This window comes from Xylona heveae (genome assembly GCF_001619985.1).
Source record: "Xylona heveae TC161 unplaced genomic scaffold L228scaffold_1, whole genome shotgun sequence".
NCBI classification, from domain to species: Eukaryota; Fungi; Ascomycota; class Xylonomycetes; order Xylonales; family Xylonaceae; genus Xylona; species Xylona heveae.
This window is the reverse complement of record NW_017264193.1, coordinates 3,258,461-3,280,855: the sequence shown is the minus strand read 5'-3', so window position 1 is coordinate 3,280,855 and position 22,395 is coordinate 3,258,461. Positions and strand designations below refer to the sequence as shown.

General features: G+C 48.5%; 6 protein-coding genes across 6 annotated transcripts; 4 read left to right on the top strand and 2 right to left on the bottom strand.

Annotated features, from left to right (window-relative positions):
• Positions 1-1,542: 1,542 nt before the first annotated feature.
• On the top strand, positions 1,543-8,273 carry L228DRAFT_265316 (conidial yellow pigment biosynthesis polyketide synthase; the record flags this gene model as incomplete). The annotated part of the gene is made up of 7 exons (XM_018334678.1): positions 1,543-1,823; positions 1,886-2,174; positions 2,232-2,891; positions 2,945-3,298; positions 3,351-5,762; positions 5,819-8,167; positions 8,232-8,273. 7 exons carry the CDS (start codon positions 1,543-1,545, stop codon positions 8,271-8,273), a joined length of 6,387 nt encoding a protein of 2,128 aa, XP_018192523.1.
• A 1,118-nt stretch (positions 8,274-9,391) lies between these two features.
• L228DRAFT_243524 (phosphoglycerate mutase-like protein) lies at positions 9,392-11,570 on the top strand. The gene is made up of 3 exons (XM_018331706.1): positions 9,392-9,564; positions 9,642-10,050; positions 10,102-11,570. Exons 1-3 carry the CDS (start codon positions 9,435-9,437, stop codon positions 11,171-11,173), a joined length of 1,611 nt encoding a protein of 536 aa, XP_018192522.1. The 5' UTR covers positions 9,392-9,434; the 3' UTR covers positions 11,174-11,570.
• On the bottom strand, positions 11,291-12,660 carry L228DRAFT_243523 (trans-aconitate methyltransferase). The gene has a single exon (XM_018331705.1). The coding sequence runs from the start codon at positions 12,534-12,536 to the stop codon at positions 11,637-11,639; it is 900 nt and encodes a 299-aa protein (XP_018192521.1). The 5' UTR covers positions 12,537-12,660; the 3' UTR covers positions 11,291-11,636.
• Positions 12,661-13,480: 820 nt separating this feature from the next.
• Positions 13,481-13,942, top strand: L228DRAFT_280104 (hypothetical protein; the record flags this gene model as incomplete). The annotated part of the gene is made up of 3 exons (XM_018335757.1): positions 13,481-13,627; positions 13,700-13,857; positions 13,918-13,942. The coding sequence occupies 3 exons, from the start codon at positions 13,481-13,483 to the stop codon at positions 13,940-13,942; spliced, it is 330 nt and encodes a 109-aa protein (XP_018192520.1).
• A 908-nt stretch (positions 13,943-14,850) lies between these two features.
• On the top strand, positions 14,851-16,743 carry L228DRAFT_235968 (MFS general substrate transporter; the record flags this gene model as incomplete). Its single annotated transcript, XM_018330778.1, has 4 exons — positions 14,851-15,227; positions 15,276-15,732; positions 15,837-16,406; positions 16,495-16,743. The coding sequence occupies 4 exons, from the start codon at positions 14,851-14,853 to the stop codon at positions 16,741-16,743; spliced, it is 1,653 nt and encodes a 550-aa protein (XP_018192519.1).
• Positions 16,744-17,043: 300 nt separating this feature from the next.
• On the bottom strand, positions 17,044-21,825 carry L228DRAFT_258315 (hypothetical protein). Its single transcript, XM_018334072.1, has 10 exons — positions 21,291-21,825; positions 21,171-21,203; positions 19,739-21,101; positions 19,100-19,668; positions 19,008-19,045; positions 18,867-18,945; positions 18,728-18,816; positions 18,312-18,669; positions 17,856-18,206; positions 17,044-17,755 (listed from the first exon to the last, which is right to left on the bottom strand). The coding sequence occupies exons 1-10, from the start codon at positions 21,449-21,451 to the stop codon at positions 17,470-17,472; spliced, it is 3,327 nt and encodes a 1,108-aa protein (XP_018192518.1). The 5' UTR covers positions 21,452-21,825; the 3' UTR covers positions 17,044-17,469.
• Positions 21,826-22,395: the final 570 nt, after the last annotated feature.

Sequence of the window (22,395 nt, the reverse complement as noted above, 5' to 3'; positions counted from 1 at the left end):
AAATCATCCTAGGCGATATTACCGGGCGACGTTAGAGAAGAGGGCCCCGATCATTCCGTGATAATCGGGTCCAGGTGAATATAAGATAGGACGGAATAAGTGGTTACCACGGGAGCGTGCGAGAGACACGAGCTGCGCGAGGCGCATCAGGGCGGACCAGCGGTATGTGAGGAGGGAAAATCGATGCTGGCACGAGTTGTCGTAAAAGAGTTTGCCAATACTTAGTCTTCAGGCGTTTCGCCATCTCTATATCGAGCCTGCATTCACGTGCCTGGGGTTGGACAACGAACAGTTTTGGTCCTTGCGAGGTGAGAGAAAAAATAGACAGGTTGCTTGAGCAAAATATTACAAGTCGGATGATAAGCCCTTCACATGGGAGACACTATATTCTCAAAGCATTCCGCTGAGCAGCTCGTGTCATCCCATGTCTCAGTCGGAGGAATTGGTTTCCAGAGGAGCATCCCCACTTTCCAGAGCCTCCGAGAAGGCTCGGGTTCAGCATTCGTCAAATAACTTGGGAGATCGTAGGGGTCGTGCATGTTGTTGCTGGGTAAAATCGAATCCATGTAATGCCCTAAACCCAGTTAGGTCCTTACCTGGCAGGGGTCAGGGGCTTAGTGGGTTTCTTGGCTGGAAGAGCCGAGGTTGGTTCGTGCCTACCGGCGTAGTCCAACCCTTCTCAACCGCAACCGCAGCCGAGAAGGTTGGCCCCGGCTTAGTCTAGCCCGCCATGTTCTCTATCTCCACCACAGCTTCCTGTCACAATGAGCACATGCATACAAGGCAACTTCAAACCCCGTTGCGTTGCCATGAGAGAAGGCTCCCGGACGAAGAGTCAGAACTTGGCGTCCCTTTTGTATAGATCCCTTCGCCGCCTGGCTGAGATCGAGATGATGGGGTTTGTAAGGGAGCGGACCCCCTGCCCAGCTGGTGCAGGTGTCCAACGATGTCTCCTCCTTACTTCGGAGCATGCCTTCTCGGCGACTGATGAATGTAACATGAGAGGGGGCGGCCTAGGCCAAGATCATATTGAGGCTCTGTCAGCACCATACACAATGGCGAAGATGTGCTTACCATCATGAACGTGGATACTAGGACACAGCGCCTTTGTTTTGCGTTGGAATGTCGGTCGCCGAACCTTGCTGCCCTTGCAGCAAAGACTTGCTTAGACTCCTATTTCACCTACATGAAGAGGTCAATCTAGAGCGAAGAAGATGCCTGTACCCGGCCATCGATATGTGCTTATTATATGTTTCAGGCTCTATGCTCTAAAATATCGTCGGTCACCGAATGCTCCCTTCTTGAATATCTCGAGTCTGCAGCCTCGTCAACATCCACCTGATCATCTCGTATTGCTGATTCTGGAGGACGCACTTTTCTTGGGTTAGAATGAGATCAAGACTAAGCTGACTGCTTTCAAATCGTTACTAATTTTTCCGAGCCGGTACATGGAACTGCACATTGTTCATACAAATAGTCTTGTCCTGGGATTTTGGAGTTTTCCGGTTTAGTACTTCACCATTCCGCATCGAAGACGAGATTATGGATCTTCTCGTTTTTGGGGACCAAGAGGTCGATATTCACGCGTTTCTGCAGAAGATATGGCTGGCTGGGAAGCAGAATACCTTGCTAGGAACATTTCTTGAGAGGACGGGATTAGCTCTTCGAGAGGAGATTGCGCGTTTGCCCGGTCTAGAAAGGCAAAAGATTCCAAATTTCACTAATATCCATGAGCTGGCAAAACGATACCATGAAGCTGGACAACGACATGCGTCGGTGGAAACTGCCCTTTCCTGCGTTGCTCAATTAGCACAATTCATTGGGTCAGTGGACTGTTCTCATGACCTGAATATCGTCTTTTTACTCCCGCTAATCGCGATTCTAGGTATGCGGAACATGAAGCCGGAGATGCACTTTCTGCTAAGGGGAAATCTGCCCTGGGTAGCGGCACTGGCCTCCTTTCCGCCGCCGTGATCTCTTCCTCGGCTTCCTTGACCGGACTTATTCCACTAGCAGTGGAGGTGGTCATTCTGGCTCTGAGGATCGGTCTGCAAGTAGAAACATTTGCAGACAGACTATGTCCGACCTCCAGTGGAGAGCCTTGGTCATACAAAGTGTCTGGTATCAGCCTTTCACAAGCGGAGAAGATTTTGGATGAATTTCATAATGATAACGTAGGGTCCCTTATTTGTCGCAAATGTTGCAATAACTGACCACAGATAAATTTGTAGGGCGTTCCTGCATCAAACTATGCCTACATTAGCACAGTAAACCTTAGAGACTTTGTAATTAGTGGACCGCCAACGACTCTTCGCCGGCTTTTCGACCGCCTATCTTCTATTCAAGAGATGGAGAAGCACCAACTTCCCGTCTACGGGCCCTTTCACGCGCCCCACCTTCACCAGCACGTGGACAAGGAGAATCTACTCGAAGGCTATGGTCGGAACTTTTCCCATTTGCTCGACACTTATCACCCAAGAATTCCAATCATATCGTCCTGCACGGGAAGTTACATGAAGGGAAGCACCTTGAGGGACGTGCTGTTGGAGATCGTCGACGAGCTACTCGAGGAAAAGCTACGACTTGACAAGGTCGCGCAGGCGTGTGTAGAAACGATCAATGACACGAGAAGCGCGGAATGCCGGGTTTTGCAATTTGGTGATCCACATACTGCAGAGGAGATTGTGGGTGCGCTTCGAAAGGATGCGAAAGCCCGTATCTCGTCCGATGATGGCAAAGCATGGATGAATACAGAGGGTCATCCGAAAAAGTCGAATGATGGGATTTCTGGCAAGATCGCAATCGTTGGTATGGCCGGGAGGTTCCCCGGTGGAGCAGACCACGAGGAATTTTGGAAGTCGCTCGAGAAAGGACTCGACTTGCACCGGGAAGTAAGTATTCCTGAGCTCGACTTGAGCTGAGAGCAGGACTGACGTATCAAAAGGTCCCCAAAGACAGGTTCGACGCGCAAACTCATTGCGATCCTAATGGCAAAGTTAAAAACACGAGCCACACTCCTTTTGGCTGTTTTATCGAGGACCCTGGGCTCTTTGACCCTCGTTTCTTCAATATGTCTCCTCGAGAAGCTTTCCAGACCGATCCCATGCAGAGACTGGCGCTAGTCACTGCATACGAGGCCTTGGAAATGGCAGGCTACGTTCCCAACCGCACTCCTTCTACAAAACTCGATCGTATCGGAACTTTCTACGGACAGACTAGCGATGACTGGCGAGAGATCCAGGCCGCCCAGGACATTGACACTTATTTCATCACCGGGGGCGTAAGAGCCTTTGGACCAGTAAGGCTATCAATTTGTTTTGTATTCTCATGATTGTATTGACATTTAATAGGGTCGGATCCACTACCACTTCAAATTTAGTGGACCGAGTTTCAATGTCGACACTGCTTGTTCGTCAAGTATGGCTGCCATCCAGCTTGCCTGCACCTCTCTTTGTGCTCAAGAGTGTGATACAGCTGTGGCAGGAGGTGTCAATGTCCTGACCAACCCGGACATTTTCGCCGGCTTGAGCAGAGGCCAGTTTTTGTCGAAAACAGGTCCCTGCCAGACATTTGACAATGACGCGGACGGCTATTGTCGAGCTGACGGAGTTGGTACAGTGATCCTGAAGCGATTGGAGGATGCAGAGGCGGACAAGGACAACATTTTGGCTGTTATCGTCGGGACAGCTACCAACCACTCTGCCAATGCCATCTCAATCACCCATCCCCACGCTGAGACACAGGAAATACTGTACCGGCACATAATGGATCAGGCTGGCGTCAGCCCATTGGATGTCGATTATGTAGAAATGCATGGCACCGGAACTCAAGCTGGCGATGGAACAGAGATGCGTTCTGTGACGAATGTGTTTGCTCCGTCGTCTCCCCGACGGAACCATTCGCAACCGTTGTACCTTGGTGCTGTAAAAGCTAATGCAGGCCATGGAGAAGCCGCATCTGGAGTCACAGCACTCATTAAATGTCTGATGATGATGCAGAAGAATTCGATCCCGCCACATGTTGGAGTAAAGAAGAGCATGAATACCACGTTCCCGAAGGATCTGAAGGAAAGAAATGTTCGTATCGCCTTCGAGAAGACCCCTCTGGTTCCAAAGCATGGCAGCAAGCGCCGGATTTTTGTAAACAACTTCAGTGCCGCGGGAGGCAATACCGCTGTTCTGCTAGAAGACGGGCCATCGCACGCACCTCCGTCTCATGATCCACGTTCAACCCACGTAATTGCGGTTTCTGCCAAGTCAAAGTCATCTTTGCGCAGCAACATGCAGCGACTAATCTCTTATTTGGACAACCATCCCAACGCCTCTCTTCCGGACCTGTCATATACCACAACCGCTCGCCGGATCCAGCACAATTACCGAGTTGCTTTCGCCATCAATGACCTCGAAGCTGCAAAAGCCGTTCTCAAGGCTGGTGTTGATGAAACTGTCAACCCCGTTTCTTCGAAACCTCCTAAAGTGGGATTCGTGTTTACAGGACAAGGTTCCCACTATCAAGGTCTAGGGAAGGAGCTCTACGAAACCTCCACGCAGTTCCGCGCCGATTTGACGAATTTCGACAGCATTGCTACCCTCCAAGGCTACCCCTCCTTTATTCCACTGGTGGATGGCAGCGTCGCTGATGTTAAGGATATATCGCCCATCTCTGTTCAGATTGGCATGGTCTGTGTGGAGATGGCCCTGACTCGGCTTTGGGCCTCTTGGGGGATCCGCCCGGATGTCGTTCTTGGCCACAGTCTTGGTGAATACGCGGCTTTGAATGCAGCTGGTGTGCTCTCTGACAGCGACACAATCTTCCTTGTTGGGGAGCGGGCTCGACTTCTGACGGAAATGTGCACATCAGGAACGCACGCCATGCTGGCCATTAAGGGTTCTGCGGCAATGGTGTCTGAAAGCTTTTCCATCGCAGGAAGCATCGAAATTGCCTGCATGAACGGGCCTGACGAGACTGTTCTTAGTGGCCCGACGAATGAAATCAACGCTATGGCAGAAAGAATTTCTGCAAGAGGGATGAAATGTACAAAGCTGAACGTCCCTTTTGCATTCCACTCAAGCCAAGTTGACCCTATCTTGGATCCCTTTGAAGCCGCATCGAAATTTGCTTCTTTTGGTGAGGCTACAGTTCCTGTCATCTCGCCTTTATTAGGAAAGCCTGTGACCAAAAACGATGTGTTCGGACCGAAGTATCTTCGAAAGCATGCTCGGGAATGTGTAAATTTCCTCGATGCTCTACGCTCCGGTCAGACGGCCGAGATTTTTGACGAGAAGACCGTCTGGGTGGAGGTCGGCCCGCATCCAGTATGCTCAAACATGGTCCGGTCGTCCCTTGGTCAAGCCACAAAGACAGTACCCAGCTTCCGGAGGGGTGACAGCAACTGGAAAACTGTGGCCAGCAGTCTGTGTACTCTGCACACTTCCGGCCTGAAGATTGATTGGAGCGAATATCACCGTGACTTCGAACATTCTTTGCGGCTATTAGACCTGCCGGCTTATGCCTTTGATAACAAGAATTACTGGATCGACTACAGAAATGATTGGTGTCTAACAAAGGGTGATGCAGCCATAGCTGCCCCGCCAACCTCCAAACAGCCCTCTGGTCTTTCCACTACGTCTGTTCATAGCGTTGTTTCCGAAACGTTCAGTAATGGCAAGGGCTCTGTTACAATTGAGTCAGACATTACTCGGCCTGACCTCAATGCCGTTGTCATGGGTCACGTTATCAATGGTGTGGCTCTTTGCCCTTCAGTAAGCAGCACCTTAGCAACACCCTTTCATCCTGTCAACCGCTAACAAGTTTATAGTCTCTTTATGGTGATATGGCTTTAACGGTGGCAAACTATCTGTATACCAAGTTGAAGCCTGGAGTAGAGCGAGCCGATATGAATGTCGGTAGGATGGAGGTTTTTAAACCTCTTCTTGGAAAGCCGGTTGGAAGCACTCCCCAAATACTCCGTGTCGAGGCCACAACCGATCTCTCGACCGGACGGGCAGATTTGCATTTTAGCAGCGGTACGGGTAAGGACAAAATTGATCACGCAAAATGCATAGTCGAATATGGGGATGCTTCTGCTTGGCTCGCTGAATGGAATCGGAATGCATATATGGTCCGCTCTCGCATCCAGGCTTTGGAGAAATCCTCGCGTGAGGGTGGAGCCCATAAAATTCTTCGAGGCATGGCTTACAAGCTTTTTGCCGCTCTTGTCGACTACGCGACTCCTTATCGAGGCATGGAAGAAGTAATCTTCGACAGCGCGGAGCTTGAGACTACCGCAAAGATTTCATTCCAAACTACCGAAGAAAATGGCAAATTCTTCTGTAGTCCGTTTTGGATTGACAGCTTGGCTCATCTCTCGGGATTCACAGTCAATGCAAATGAGACCCTCGACAATAAAAATGAGATTTATATATCTCATGGATGGGAGTCGATGCGATTTACCGGCGAGCTGTCTGCCCAGAAGAAGTACCGATCCTATGTCAAGATGCAGCCCGCTGGCGGTAAAATGATGGCTGGAGACGTGTACATTTTCGAAGGCGACACCATTATTGGTTTTGTTGGTGGTCTGAAGTTCCAGTGCATTCCAACGAGGCTGCTCAATTCGGTTCTGCCAAATCCCAATGCTCAGAAATTGCCATCAAAGAATCTCGTCAACGTGCCGCCCCGTGCTGCGGCTGTTGCTATTGCACCTGCCCCGGCACCTGTCAAAGTGCAACAAACCAAGGTAACGACTACGGTGGCTTCAAAGTCGGGCCAGATTACTGTCATGGCACTCGACATCATTGCTGCTGAGCTTGGCGTGAATGTTAATGAGCTTGCTGATGCCATTGAGTTTGCCGATATTGGTGTCGATTCTCTAATGTCGCTTTCAATTATTGCCAGAATGCGCGAGGCTCTTGAGCTAACACTGAGTGGCTCTCTTTTCCTTGATTTCCCAACCGTGGAAAAGATGAAGGGCTACTTCAAACAGTTTGAATCGTCCACCTCTGTTGATTTCGAGCCTGAACTAGCGTCTGGATCATCTAGTTCTGGCACAGATTCCGGTATCGAGACGCCTGTCGACGATATTAAGGCGACTATGTCAATGGATGTCGAAGCAAGCATCTCTGCGACCAACATATCTGCTGTTCTCCGAGCTACAATTGCGGAGGAGATGGGCGTTGAGGTTGAGGAGATCCTTGCTGCCCCGGATCTCGCATCCCTTGGAATGGATTCACTCATGACTCTCTCGATCCTTAGTAGCCTTCGCGAAAAAACCGGTCTGTCCATCCCGTCCACACTGCTCCTGGACAACCTTTCAATCCATGCCATTGAAAAGAGTCTTCAAGTTGGTCCGGCGAAGGAAAATGCACCTCATGTGCAGACTGTGTCTACTCATACAGAGACTACTGTCGTTCAGACTAAGAAATTTCGACCCGAGCGGGCTGCCACGTCATTTTTGCTCCAGGGTAATCCTCGTGCCTGTTCCAAAACCCTCTTCCTCCTCCCTGATGGCGGTGGAGCAGCTGCTTCGTATGCAGGAATTCCCGACATCGATCCGGACCTGTGCGTCTTCGGTCTAAACTCTCCGTTCATGAAGACCCCAGAAGAGTTTGATTGCGGCGTTTCCGGAATTTCGGAGTATTTTGTCAGAGAAATCCAACGTCGGCAACCGCATGGTCCTTATATTCTTGGTGGCTGGTCTGCCGGAGGAGTTGTCGCTTACGAATCTGCTCGGCAGCTTATGGCAGCTGGTGAGGTGGTTGACCGCCTCATCCTCATCGACTCTCCGTGCCCTCTGACCATTGAACCTTTGCCCGATGGACTTCACAAGTGGTTCAATTCCCTTGGTCTTCTTGGGGATGGAAATCCTGACAAAATCCCTCCCTGGCTCCTCCCCCACTTTCAGTCGTCTATCACTGCACTATCCACGTATGATGCTCCGCGCATGAACCCGGCCAAGGCACCTCGAACTCTTGCCATCTGGTGCCGCGACGGTGTTTGCAAATATCCGACGGACCCGCGGCCGAACCCATACCCAACCGGCCACGCCCTATTCCTGCTCGAGAACAAGACTGATTTTGGCCCCATGAGATGGGATGAACTTGTCGGCGCGAAGAATATTGTGACCGAGCCGATGCCGGGCAATCACTTTACCATGATGCTTCCCCCTAATGTAAGTCATTTCTTCTTTTGCAACAACCAAATCCCTTTGTGCTAATAATCTCTCTACGACTTAGGTTAAACTGCTTTCCGATTGGATGAGAAGGTCTGTGCAGTAGACCAGACGATAGGCATGCATGTTTGGAAGGACTAGATTGTGATCAGCGTTTCAGGACCTCTCCTTCCCCCCATCTTTTTTTGTGTGCCTTCTTTTTCTTTTTTCTTTTTTGGCCCGTTCGCATCCGCATATGGTAATTTATTTTTCTCTTATATTTTTTTGTTATTTCTTGCATTATTTTGACTGAGTCAAACCCCAGCAACAGGACTAATAGAACTTTGGATAAATTAAACAACGTATGTATTTGATATTCTTTTAAATATGATGTCGGTTACGTATTTAGCACCTCGTTCCAAATTGTGAGTGTATTGACCCCCACTGTCATGTCCTGTGTTTTGCTTCTGTAGAGGAAACTCGCCAAAGAATGGATTGATGTGCATCGGAAAGCATCCCCATCACCGACGACCAAGGAATAATTCCATCACGATGAGGTAACCAGAGAAATGGCTTACCATGAGAAATAACCCTGACTCAAATTGATTGGGCTTCATTACCCGTTGTTATTATTTATTCGTCGAGGAAGGTTTGTGTTACTAACAGAATCGACATGTGCGGCCTCTCCGAATTCTTATATATCCAATCCTTTGACGCACGTGCATTGGGTTGGAACCCAATCAGACAAAGTACGAGGAACACGTTCGAACTTTCCAACTTCAATATGGCGGACTTTAGACCCTGTCGACAACTCGAGCACCTTTCTCTTCTCGCTCTTCTCCGCGCCGACAAAGCGAAGTGGCTGGACAGCCGGTGCACGGACGACGGTGGCCGCCATTGAAGCCATTGCGGGCCTCCGACCGCTCCTTCGCCAAATGGTCAAGGATGCACAGCGACGATACTGGAAAGCGTATAGCATCTTTCCTGCGCCCCTGACAAGGCAACGCCCGTTTTCCCTTGAGCTTCCCCTACTGGATAAGCCCATGGTACTAAACAGTGACTGATAACAATGGAACCATGATCATAACTCGGTGATGTAGCTAGATCCAGTTATCATCGGAGCTCTCCTATCATATCACTGTACCCCAAGCCTATGCTTTGCAGCTCGAAGCTTTGCCTTGCTGCAAGGCGATGGATAAAGTACATAAGCTTCATGATGCCGCGCAAATGCAATCAAGGCGATCTGTTTTAGATCAGTCATTCCATTGGGAGAGTTGGCTGTGTCACAATGCGGACTGTCATTCTCATTGCCTTTGCGGCATTGGCTGATGCTGCGGCGGTTCGCCGAAACGAAGAAACGCCCGCAGCAAGCTCTACAATCAACCCTTATTTCCAGACCACGCCTGAACTCTTTGCAGGTATGTATTTGATCGGATGAGTGACCCTCACACTTGAAAGCCCGCTCCACCGAAGAATGTATTCTGAACAATTTCAGGACCGACGGCGACGGGGGAGGCACCATTTTTGGCTCAGACCAATAGTCTACCACCGACAGGCGTGTCGTACATCCCGCCGTACCCGCTGGAAACCCAGATTCCCATCGCCGACAATCCGCAAGATGAGAACATTTTTCAGAGTATGGGCCTGCTGAGCCCTTATTACTCTACTCCTGAGGGTCATGGCGTGGACGAATATCCGCTCCCGCCCGGCTCGAATATTTCCCAGCTGCACATGCTTCACCGCCATGGGGCTCGTTATCCGGGAGCATCCAGTGGTGTTACCAAGTTTGGCCAAAAGATGATGAAACTCAAGGGTACTTTCAAGGCTACTGGAGCGTTGTCTTTCTTGAACGACTGGACGTATAAGCTCGGAAAGGAAATTCTCGTCCCAGTCGGCCGTCAGCAGTAAGTAATGTATCGCTATATATACCATGGCAGAACGTCTCACGCATACAGACTCTTCGACTCCGGCATCGCCCATTACTATCAATACGGCCATTTGTACAACACCAGTACCAACATTGTTGTGCGATCCACGACCCAAGACCGCATGCGCAATTCCGCTGAGTATTTCCTTGCCGGCTTTTTTGGTCAGGACTGGACCAGAAATGCTAGTCTTGAGCTGCTCGTCGAGGCCAATGGTTTTAATAACACCATGACGGGATGGGACAATTGCCCCATGTCCGATCTCGGTCCCTCGCTTGGCGGCTTCAATGCCTCTGATGCGTGGGAGGCCGTCTACTTGCAAAATGCGACGGCACGTTTGGCCGCCTTGATTGAAGGCTATAATTGGACGCTGTCCGACACGTACAATGCACAGAGTCTTTGTCCTTATGAGACGGTCGGTCTGGGATACTCCAAGTTTTGCGATCTGTTCACTCTTGAGGAGTGGCAAGCCTTTGAGTACAACGACGCCCTCAACCTTGCTGGAAACTATGGTTTCCAGTCTCCCACTGGTCGTGCGACCGCAGTTGGCTATGTCGGCGAGCTTCTTGGCCGACTTGATCACCACTTGCTTACGGAGACGTATGGTCAAGCAAATATCACGCTGGATAACAATACTGCCACGTTCCCACTGAATCAAAGCCTTTACCTGGACTTTTCGCACGATACAAACATGTTCTCTATTCTGGTAGCCATGGGTTTCAAGCAGTTTGCGCCTTTCTTGCCAGAGGATAGACTTGTTTTGAAGCGCGACTTTATCGTTTCGCACCTTGTGCCATTTGCGGGCAGATTCGATATCGAGATCATCAAGACCCCGCAGCCTGTCCCGGAGGATCGTTCTACGGACTACATTGGAGGACCACCCACTACTTATATTCATTTTATCGTCAACCAACGGACGCTGTCGCTCGGTCGCAGCTTCCCTGAGTGCGGTCTCCGCGCAGATGGATGGTGCGAGCTTGGCACATTTATTGATATCCAGAAGGGCAGTTTGAAGGAAGCAGACTTTGACTTTGCTTGCTTTGGAAACTATCCTTCTTTGCCCTATGGCAGCATCAAGAACGGAGCGCCCCTTCGATCTTAAGTCAAGTGACTGCTAATGATACACGAGCTACGAGCTGTTCGGATAACAAATAAAGGAATAGAAACTCATCTTTAATTATTCTCTCTAGCTCTCAGCCGAGATTCTAAACTTGACTGATTTCACGAGTGACTTTCCTAGTTGTCCCTAATGTCACTATTATTTCCGAGTTTAACCATCCACTCAACTAGATCTTAGCCATTTCATAGCCGGCTGTTATATACTAAAATCGTTCTCAAGTTACAGCTGATACTTTGAATATCTACAAAAGCTTGTAAAGTTGGTACGGGAGTCCATGAAGTACGACTGTACGGAGCATATTGAACTTGGATTTGGGAATAGATCAGGTTTGAACATTACTAGTGTAGCTTTTGCATCCTAAAACGGATATGCCAGGCAGAGATATACAACGCTTAACTCTTCAAACGTTAAACCAACAATTCAAGAGGATCAAAGTCGAAACATTTCATGCTCGTACTGCAACAACAAATAGACGTGGATATCGCAGAACCACCTTGCCATCATACGAAATAGGATATATCTGCTTCAGTCGCTCCAGGTAGGCCTCGAGGAACCCCCCTCTCTCGCCTGAGGAAAGCGGGTCGATAAAGGGTCTCAATCCGGTTCCCTTGACCCATTCTACAATCGCCTCATGATTTTCAAGCACATGATGATAGTGCGTATGCCACATGTTGATGGTGGAACAGAGAGGCTTTAGATGATTGTATAATTCCTGCACTGACTGAAATGGGTCCAGTGCCGGCTGGAAGTGATCTAGTGTCGCTGCCCAGCGTCCCTTGGTCGCGGTGTCTCTCATTGCGCTATGCGAAGGCTCCAGAAAGTTATCCGGCACTTGCAAGGCAAAGACACCACCAGATGGCTGCGTCTGGATAAGTCGGGCTATGACATTGATGCGGTCCGCATATGGCAGCCATTGGAAAACAGCGTTTGAGAAGAAGAGATCCACAGGCTGATTCGGTACGTAGGAATTCAGATCTTCTATGCTGAAAGGAATGTTCGGTAACACTTCTCTTGCTTTTTTGATCATGTCAGGAGAAGAATCTATTCCCTCGAGATGGGCATGTGGATAGCGGGCTGCGAGAACGGCGGTTGAGTTTCCCGGCCCGCAGCCTAGATCGACAATGTGTTTCGGAGATTGAAGTGGGATTTGGGCTAGGAGGTCCCGAACGGGTCTTGTACGCTCATCTTCAAATTTCAAGTACTGCACAGCGCTCCAATCAGATGCTTTCTGCTGTTTTGGTGAGCATGTAAAGGACCGGGAATGCCTGGCTCTGAGCAAGATCGGTATCACGGAATGTGGACGTGAAAGTCGCCCGATACCTTGGCTGATAGATTGAGAGGGCATTGTCGAGGAAGCAGAGATAATTAAATCCTTATAGTCTGAGTTATGCCAAGCCCATGCTAGATAAATAATGTTATGTGTTATTTGCTTCTTTTCCCCTTAGAGGGATTTCTCGCTGTCTCTGCCCGATCTGTCAGAGTTGTGAAGATCCCCGAGTATAGATCGACCGCCTCGCTTAACTATTTACTCGGTACGTCCTGCTTACTCCGTAACTATAATCACCTTGACAGACTATAACAACCATGATTCATTCAGCAGTGAAGAACAAAAGCCACGTAGCTGTCTTCGAGCCAATTTATCTAGGTACGCTATATATTCTCTGTAATTTCCACTGTGTCTTCGTGATAGAACTGTACATTACCTTGAACCCTGTTTCTGAAACTCGGAACGTAACCGATCGGCAGAACTATGAATGTATAATGATATTTTTTAGAATTACAATTATAATACTAGCAAGATAATTATTTATATGGTTTTTTTAACAATTCTTTCGTCAGAACCGACCTCATTTTTGGTCACCAAATATTTAGAGAATTCTTGATCCAATTCGGAAGGAGCGGCCGGGAAAATCCCCAGTTGCCGAAAGAGATCGGGAGCACACTAGAACCTCCCTCTGCAGTGTTGACACTGCTTCCTCAAAATTGGGCGGGACATCAACACGTCTAATCATCATAACGGCATCATTCTTCAGAATCCTCAATTCAACAGAGCACAAGTTTACAAAAGTCACTGCGAACAAAGAGCTGCTGCTAGCCATAAGTTTCTACAATGGCGAGGGGAAGCAAATGTGAACCAGGCACGTCCACGAAAATGGAAAGTACAAGCATTTGCCAAACCGGGAGGTGAACTCTTTGAGTATATTGCTGAAAGAGGATACCGATACCAATGCAAAGTTAATTATCGACCTTGGTATTGGAAATCTATTAGCCGACTTCGTAACGAAATACATGAAGTCCAAAAATGCGCGCTTCTCTCAAATAAGTGGCGCAGATTCTACACGATGGATCAATGCAGCATTGACCATCAAGAAGTCTGATCTCAGCGAGATCAACATCGATGCAACTCTGGAAAATGACTTGCACAAGGCGAGCGAGGTAATTTGAAACCAATATGGATTGTCCTGATACCAAGCTGTTGTATAAATTTTTACTTACTTGATATGTTAGTACAAGAACAAACGCAACGCCGCCGCTCATGTCTCGAGTGGTGCCTTTGGTCGAGCACTATGCTCGAACTTTGGCAGAAAGCACGCTTTGCCAAAATGGCGAACCATGTTCCGCTACACTTATGAAGATACTCCAGAGAAATTGGCGGAGAAGGAGCTGTAAGTATTCGAGATTGTTCCAGATACTAGAGAATGATAATAGCTGACACAACAGATTAGCCAAAAGCTCGCACGGGGAGAGTAGATAGAATGACAAAATATGCTATACAAGAACATGTTCCCCTCTAGACGGGCATCTGGGTAGCGGGCGGCGAGAACGGCAGCGGAAATTTCTACAATGGTAAGGGGAAGCGAATGAGCAAGATTTGTTGCTAGAATGATGCTTACGGTTCTTTGAGACATGGCAGATCGGTCAAAGCCGTCCACTGGGCTGTCATCTTCAGTTCCGGTGTTTTTGTTTGTCAATTTTGTCCTTCTTTATCGGTCGCTTAGTTGCCACGCGACAAATGACAGGGACTCCCGTTCTTAGCTTTCCACAAGATTTTCTTGGACGCCTTTCCTGTTGTCGCTTTAGCATCATTGTCCCTTCGCCTTCATTGGCTCTTCGGGTGATTCATCATTTGTCCCGACTTCAGACCGAGAAGCTATACGGAAGCTTGATGATTTTCCTGCAAAATGTCCACTCAAAAATCCCATACGCTAGGAAACACCAGTCGGCGGATCCTTGTCGGCCATGCGCTGAGTGGGACCGTACCACTCCTCTGTGGGCTAACTAATGAACATGTCCTTGCTATCGGAAGATGCTAACCATGCCCACACCGATTTCTCTGGGGACTGAAACCATGCGTCCGGTCCGAGTCCATCGCACCTCAGTGGACAGAGGGCAATCCGTCCAGTCCACCCTGGATGCTGATGGTCAAGGCGTTGCAAATTCGTCGCGCCCCTCTGCTGTCCGCCCATTCAAGACATATGCCTCTGTCGTCCTCGATCTGAACAAAAATCAATCCATGTGTGATTAGAAGAGCCGACAATTGGTCTCTATTCCATCGCCACAATTGAGGTGGAAGCGAAAGAAGACAGAAGAACCCAGGTTTGTGCGATGGAATAATTGCAATCTTCGTGGTTGGGACTGACTCAGAGTATGGTTTAGTCATGACCGACTCCATGAATGCACCACCGGGGAATGTGGGCGAGAACGAAGCGACTCCAAAAGCCCAAATGCACGATGAGAACAAAGCGGATTCACAGTCACGGAACCAAGACCAGCGGTGGGCTGAGCCTCACTTGGACCAAGCTTATCATGATCAAGTGAATGAGAAGAATAATACCAATGTGTCCGATCTGGAAAAGGGCCCAGTTCATAGCTCCGCGACGAGCAACACTCTTGATATTTCTGGGGAAGGGGATAATGGTGGAGACCCAAACATTGTCTTTTGGGATGGGTCAAATGACCCGGCCAATCCATACAATTGGAGCAAAGGGGTAAAATTGGGGCATATCGCTCTTGTCAGTTTGATCACATTGATCACGTAAGTCTATCGCCTGTCTCTGTTGAAAGATGGATACTGACTTCTTAGTCCCCTTGCCTCGTCCATGTTCGCCCCAGGCGTGTCGAAAGTAATGGTTGAGTTCAAGTCCACAAACGAGGAGCTGGCCTCCTTTGTCGTCTCCGTTTTCATTTTAGGGTTTGCTTTTGGACCTCTTCTCATAGCTCCGCTCTCGGAGCTTTATGGTCGTCTCCCGCTCTACCACGGCTGTAACATCATCTTCATCATCTTCAGCATTGCATGTGCTGTCAGTACGGACCTGAACATGTTGATTGTGTTCCGTTTCTTTACAGGTTGCGCTGGCGCAGCCCCATTGACGCTAGGTGGAGGAACTATTGCCGATCTCATGGTCCAGGAGCAACGTGGTGGCGCCATGGCCATGTGGGCGCTTGGTCCGATGATGGGTCCCGTAATTGGTCCCATTGCTGGTGGATATCTCACTCAAGCTGTTGGCTGGAGATGGGTTTTCTGGGTATTAGTGATTGCTGTATGTCTTGTGTCCCCTGATCTAGCCATTCCCCTTCCCTAAGTGGCTTCCTCCCTTTTTCTTTCTATCCCAATGACCTTGTGGTTACTAATGACGGGTTGCAGATGGGAGTGGTCGGCGTCGCATCCATCTTCTTCATGCGTGAGACCTATGCGCCTGTTTTGCTCGAGCGCAAAGCCGAACATCTACGAAAGGAGACAGGAAACACTGCCCTCTGCTCAAAACTCTCCTTGAACGTCTCCCCTCGAACGCTGCTCCTCCGATCAATCGTCCGGCCCACCAAGCTCCTCCTGTTCTCTCCTATTGTGCTCCTGCTCTCCATCTTCATGGCCGTCACATACGGATACTTGTACCTGCTCTTCACTACCTTCCCCATGGTGTTTCAGCAAACGTACGGTTTCAGCGTCGGTAGTTCTGGCCTGTCATACCTTGGTGTCGGCATCGGCAACATGATTGGCATTTGCATCACCGGCTTGGGCTCCGATAGAATTATCAAGGCCAAGTCCGCAAAGGGCGGGATGAAACCCGAATACCGCCTGATTCCGCTCGTCTTTGGGTGCCCCTTGATTCCCATCGGCCTGTTCTTTTACGGCTGGACAGCGCAGTACCGAACGCATTGGATCCTACCGATTATCGGAACGGGCATTTTTGGCGTTGGCATGATTTTGGCATTTGTAAGTTACCATCTAGCACTTGAGCCGTGCAGTTTTCTTCATCTTTTCCTTTTACTGTACAAGGCGTTTGCTGACAGGAAAAATACAGATGCCCATATCTACATACCTCGTAGACGCATTCACACTGCACGCGGCCTCTGCGCTCGCCGCGAATATGATTCTCCGTTCCATTCTTGGCGCCACACTCCCGCTTGCCGGAAGAGAAATGTACCAGACTCTTCATCTCGGCTGGGGAAACAGCCTGCTCGGATTCATCGCCCTAGGGCTGATTCCCATCCCGTTACTCTTTTACAGATATGGTGAGAAGATAAGACGCTGGAAGTCTATTGAACTTTGAGTTCTCTTCTTTTGCTTTCCTTCTCTTCATATCATGGACGTTCGGATTATGTCGGTTAAGCTAGATGTCGATGCTCGTGGAGGAGATGGTATTACACACTTTTATAATATAGACTGTTCATGCATATGAGATATACGGAAGAGGGAAAGATGTATAGACATGATAGACGGTGGATTGTTGCATAAAATACCCATTTCTTTCAGCTAAGCATCGACTGTCGCTTTATAGAAATAATAATCATCACTTTTGTCAAGTCAATTACACGCAACCGAGTGCAAAAAAAAAGAGGATTTATATTTTGACTCCTGTTCTTTGTGCATCGAATTATTTGGTTTCATCTGCACTGCTTTATCTAGTCTTTTTGTTCTCCCTTTTTGCCCAGTATTTGAACTTGGGCGGGATTGGAATACCAATGGGGAAATAATCCCAACCAAATAACCCTATCCCGATGCATTACCTGTATCATTTATGCTGTACCACATAGCCATTGTGCCAAACCGCCCAGGAAACCAAAAGAGAAAAAGAAATGGGACAAAACTCCTATCTCAAGCGCCTATCACGCGCAAGAGACCTGTATTGCATATGCATATATACCCAGGGCTCGATATCATTCCAGTCCAAGAATGATATTTCAACATAATATTCCGTACCTTATCCGGTCCGAGAAAGTTTAACAAGGGGAAAAAAAAAATGTATGTAAGAGGAAACGAAAAGAACGCAAAGAAATCAGTCTTGGTATCGAGCATTCTGTCGAACTCGCTCGCGATCTCCTTCGGCGTCGAGCTCCACGGGCTGATTGCCAGTGTAGTGATCGTACTGAGTGACCGAACCGTCGGTCGACGAGTCTGAAGATTCTCGCGAGCGCGTACGCGTTGCTAGACGCGTGGCGGAACCCATTGCTGACGGCGGTGCAGTGGAAGCAGCCGTCGAGGTAGTTGCCGACGTCGAGTTCGACGATGTGCCGTGCATGTTGAACGAAAAGTCGATTTCTCCAACGAGTAATCTAACTTCACTGTATTGTTTGGTTCAGTCAGTAGCAGCTCAAAACAGACATGTGATTGTTCATGGATATGGGAATTGAGGATAAATAAAAGACAAGGGCAGGTACGCACCGCAATAGTTCCTCCAACTTCATATTCATCAGACTAGTCGCGACTTGCATGACGACGAAAGCAGAGTATCCTGGTTGACCAATATGCTCCACACCAAGAATGCTATGGTCTGCTTCCATGATTTCACTTGCAAGCCTGTAGGGCGTCGGACGCTGAAGGTACGGAGGTAGGGGCTGCCCGTTGGTAACAGCGCTAGAGAGAAGAAATAACATGGACGTAATCTCGTGAGATGTAACGTTGACGTCTCGCATAATTTGGCCAAACGCTTGAATCCATTCTCGATCTTGGGAATGATGAGCGCGGGAAAACGTTCCACTCGAGTACGAGATTAAGGCCATGTAGTGCAACAGGCTGTGACAACGTAAGTTTCATGCTTTTCCGCTCGGGGGGCTTCCGATGCAAAATCGAAAATTACCCAATTCGTCGGGTAAGGAGAGAAACGGAAAAGAGACATACCTCTGCGCAGCATTGACCAGATTATTGTACCGTTCCTTGGGAAACTTTCCGCCTACACTCAGCTCGTACCGGACAAAGGAGAAATGCTCGCGCAAGCCGCCTATCAGTAACATTTGCTTTGAAAAGACCTTCTGTCTAACTTTCGAAAGTCGGTGCGCTGGGCTCTTGCGGTTGTTGCAGTCACCGTCCACGCCAGCAAGACGGAGACGAACGGTTTCATGGACGCATGAATAATAGTTGGCAAGCAGGTACAAAGAGGCACCGAGTCCTTTTCGTAACTGCGACCGGTCCGTCATTGGGAAGGGGAAGATCGTCCAGAAGAAAGCTACGCCCATGCCTCCTAGAACGACAGCAAGACCTGCAACGGTGAGTCTAGGCTCGCGCACTTGGAGAGAAGAATGAGCTTTAGGACTTACGGTATGGCGACAGAAGATAAACAGGGTAGTACTTCTGTTGATTTGTCTGCGCAAGCTGTTCACCGATCTTACGGACTTGAAGTTCATAGCTAAAATGGTCAGCAATTGCAATACTGAGAGCATATTTGGGGGATTTTACCCGACGATCAGGATTTGGGTAACGACTCCAATAATCAATATCATGACAAAGCGAGGATACTTGATCCAGAAATAATATTCTAATTGAAAGTTAGCGGTGAAAAAGATGACATCAAGGCCTTTTTTGTGGAGGTGTACAGACCAATGGCGGTGAAGAAACCAAGCATGGTAATGATGCCCCTGCAAAGCAAATCAGCACACATGTAAATCACCAATGCGTTTGAGGCTACTAACCCAGTCTTCCCAGCGACGATATACCAGATAACGTAACTCATGATGGCCGCTACCAGGGTTCCGCTAACTCTGGTGAAGAATCCAAACAGACTGGCTCCAGAAGTTGGAGTCATTGCAATGGCGATCATGATCATGGCCCAAAAGATTCTCTGTTCAATATAGAAATGTTGCGATTGGTGCAAAGCGCCAATGACCCCAACAGTAATACAAGCGCAAGCAGTCCGCAATCCGAATGCTGCTTCTTGGGATCGGAGTACGCGCGGAATCCATCTGATGGCCTCGCCAACCTTTTCGCGGAAATTGGTTGGCGGCAAATGCTCGGGATCTTTTCTCCTTTTCATGGCATCACCAACATAGATATCCTGTGCGGCTACCTCTAGAGGATCAATATCTGGCTGGTCGACACTGTTATCTTCGTTGCTCAGCGCCGTGAGCACCCATTTTTTCAGCCGCTTTAATGTGGGAAGAAGGATGCGTCGTTTGCTCATTGTACCGTCGGCCACTTTACCGTCGGCAAAGCGCACAAGGCCAAGGACTGCCTCGTTCTTTGCATGTATGAGATATTCGATCTGAACACCAAGGGTTAGCAACGTGACCAAACGCTACGACAAATAGATTTGTAAAAAGGGGTGAACTTGCATAGAGAATCACAAATAATTGACGTTGATGTCGACTTTGCCGAGCAAGTTCGTCCAGGTCTGCCGTCTTTGGAAGTCCTTGAAAAGGATCCTTGAAAAACGTGGAAGACACTTGGACATGATTCTCGGCGCACCATTTCTTCAGTCGCCGTTCCCTTTCAATAAAGTACTCATCTGCTTGTCTCTGTAGGAAGCCGTAGTAATTTCTATCTCCGGGTTCAAGTACTCCTCCTTTGGCCTCGACGTCCTCGTTCGCTTGGCCATTGCCATGGGCCTTTTTGGGCTTTGGCAGCAGCTCCAAAGTGATCATTGCATGCTCTAGACCGCCGTCCATGGCTTGGGTCATGGTCTGGAAAGGCTCACGAAACGACTTCATAAATTGGTGCCATTCGTTCCGAGAATTATTCTTCGTGTCCAAATGTCCTTCTATCTGGGCAGAAAACCCTCCGCTAGGGTCCTGAACCGATGTCGATTTCCAGCCTCTTCCCTCCGCGACCTTGTCAAAAATATCAATAACTGAAGTAAAGCCAATGGAAGGTATCAAGATGGCACGGAGGTGCTGGAGAATGTCCTGGAAATCCTTGGCATCGAGCTTGCCAAACGCAGCCTCGCGCTTGGCAAATTCAAGATCGGCACTCATTTTACCAAAGAGACCAGCCAACCCAGTCACCAAACCTCTAAGCGCCTGCGCCTCGGGGCGTTGTTTGGGGTCAACTTCGCTCTCGTGCTCAATGTGTTTATGTTCGGCATCCGATTCCGGCGACTCGTCACGCGGAGCACCTTTGCCGTACATATCTTTGGATCCGAGGCTGTGAATGTACTTGCCTTCGGCTTTGAGCAATCCGCGAGAAAGACCCAAAAATCCAGTAGCCTGCTTCAGCCATATCGTTCTGACAGAGATTGGAAAGACGAAAAGAGACACTCCAGTCGCAATGGCAAAACCGGTCATAAAACCCTCCAACAACTTCCGGTTATAAGTTCTAGCGGCAGCCATATTTTCGAATTGTGTCGCGTATGTCATAGACACAGACGTGTAGAGAGAAAACGCCATGGACGCAAAGCGGAGCTGGTCAAAGCGTGCCTTTAGAGCATTGATCAGGAAAAGCAGGAAAAAGAGCCATAGAGTAGCCACAGCGGACGCTGAAGCATTGTAGCCCACTTGGGGTTCCGTATGTTGTCGTGCTTTCACTGCACAGTATGCTCCCAAAAGATTTGCCGAGCAAGCCACACAGATGCAGAGAACGGCCATGATCATAGCCTGGATAAATTTTGCTCGAGGCAAGAGGGCCATACCAATCATGGAGGCAATGGAAATCAAGTATCCGACTGTCGTATAAATAGGCGGCACCGATGAAGACTGATATCTGTTTTGATGAAGTCAATAAAATTACTTTTTTTTTTAACTTTTCTTTCAGAGAGTTTGTGGTCATTACATTGCCAGGGAAATTGTCGGTGGTAAAGCACCCCTGTAAAGTGGTTAGCAAAACTCGACTCTGCGACACCAAAAAAATAAAATAAAATAAAAATTTCCCAAAGAGATGGGTTTTACATACTTGATCATCATTTGAAAGGTGAGCCAGTCCAGCCCAATTTTCGCCCAGTAAGTACGCATTTTCGCTTTCCAAACGCCCTTTTTTGCTGGTGTTTGTGCCGGAGGAGCATTGTCGGTTGCGGGGCCCCGCGAAGAGGAACCAGCAGGGGCCGAGCTGGCCATGATGGGACAGCAGAAAGACGACCTCTGTCGAAACCCAAGTCGAAAGTTCAACCAAAGTAGATCACTCTCCAAGAAGTCAAAAAGGCCAGGAGCCAGACAATAAATGGCCCCTGAGATTGAAGTCACATCTTCGCAGTAATCGGGCTAATCGGATGCACCGGAAGTTGGAAGCTGAGAAGGTTGATCTTGGGGGACGAGCATCACCAGTCTAACCCTTTACGGAAACCAGCTGCCAGTCTCACGCGTACGCCGCTCAACCCAAATATACGCAAGAAAAGAAGAACAACCGGCAGGCAGACGAACAAATGTCATCAAGGGGAAACCTGAGAGTCTCGGCCCGTGGAGTTAAGGCAAGAGCGCTGTTTATTGACGGCTGGTGGGGCCCAGGGACGTTGGGCGTCCCGAGACGGCTATTAGTTATGATATAAGACTCCGTCCATTATTAAGGCTAAATGCCTTCCGAGGCCGAATCCACCATGAGGTCAGCCACGCTTTCGAAAAGACCGACCTCCGATTTTTCCCGGAAAAAAGAAAATATACGACTCGTACTCCGTAAGGTTGATAATGCAATTTTCTCACTCGCGCTATTGTCAGAGTGCGATAATGAAAAGTAGATATTTTAAAGGCTCAAAGTTTAGTCGAAAAAGACTAGATGAAGACTAGCTATAATATGCTTGAAACTATATTTAATGGTGTTCTGTCGCAAGAAAAGTGTCATGTCGAATCAAAATGCATACGCAATAATACCCAATAATGATCTCTGAAGGAGATGCATGTTACGCTAATCTCCTCGATTCGCTTGCATATACTTTGTAGAACACTATCAAAACAAAGGGAAGAAGAAGATGAAGATGAAGAATCACATGAAAGAGAAATAAATCAACCTTTGTTGCACCTTAACAATAACCCCCAACCAACGCCATACGGAGTATACTAAACTTGAA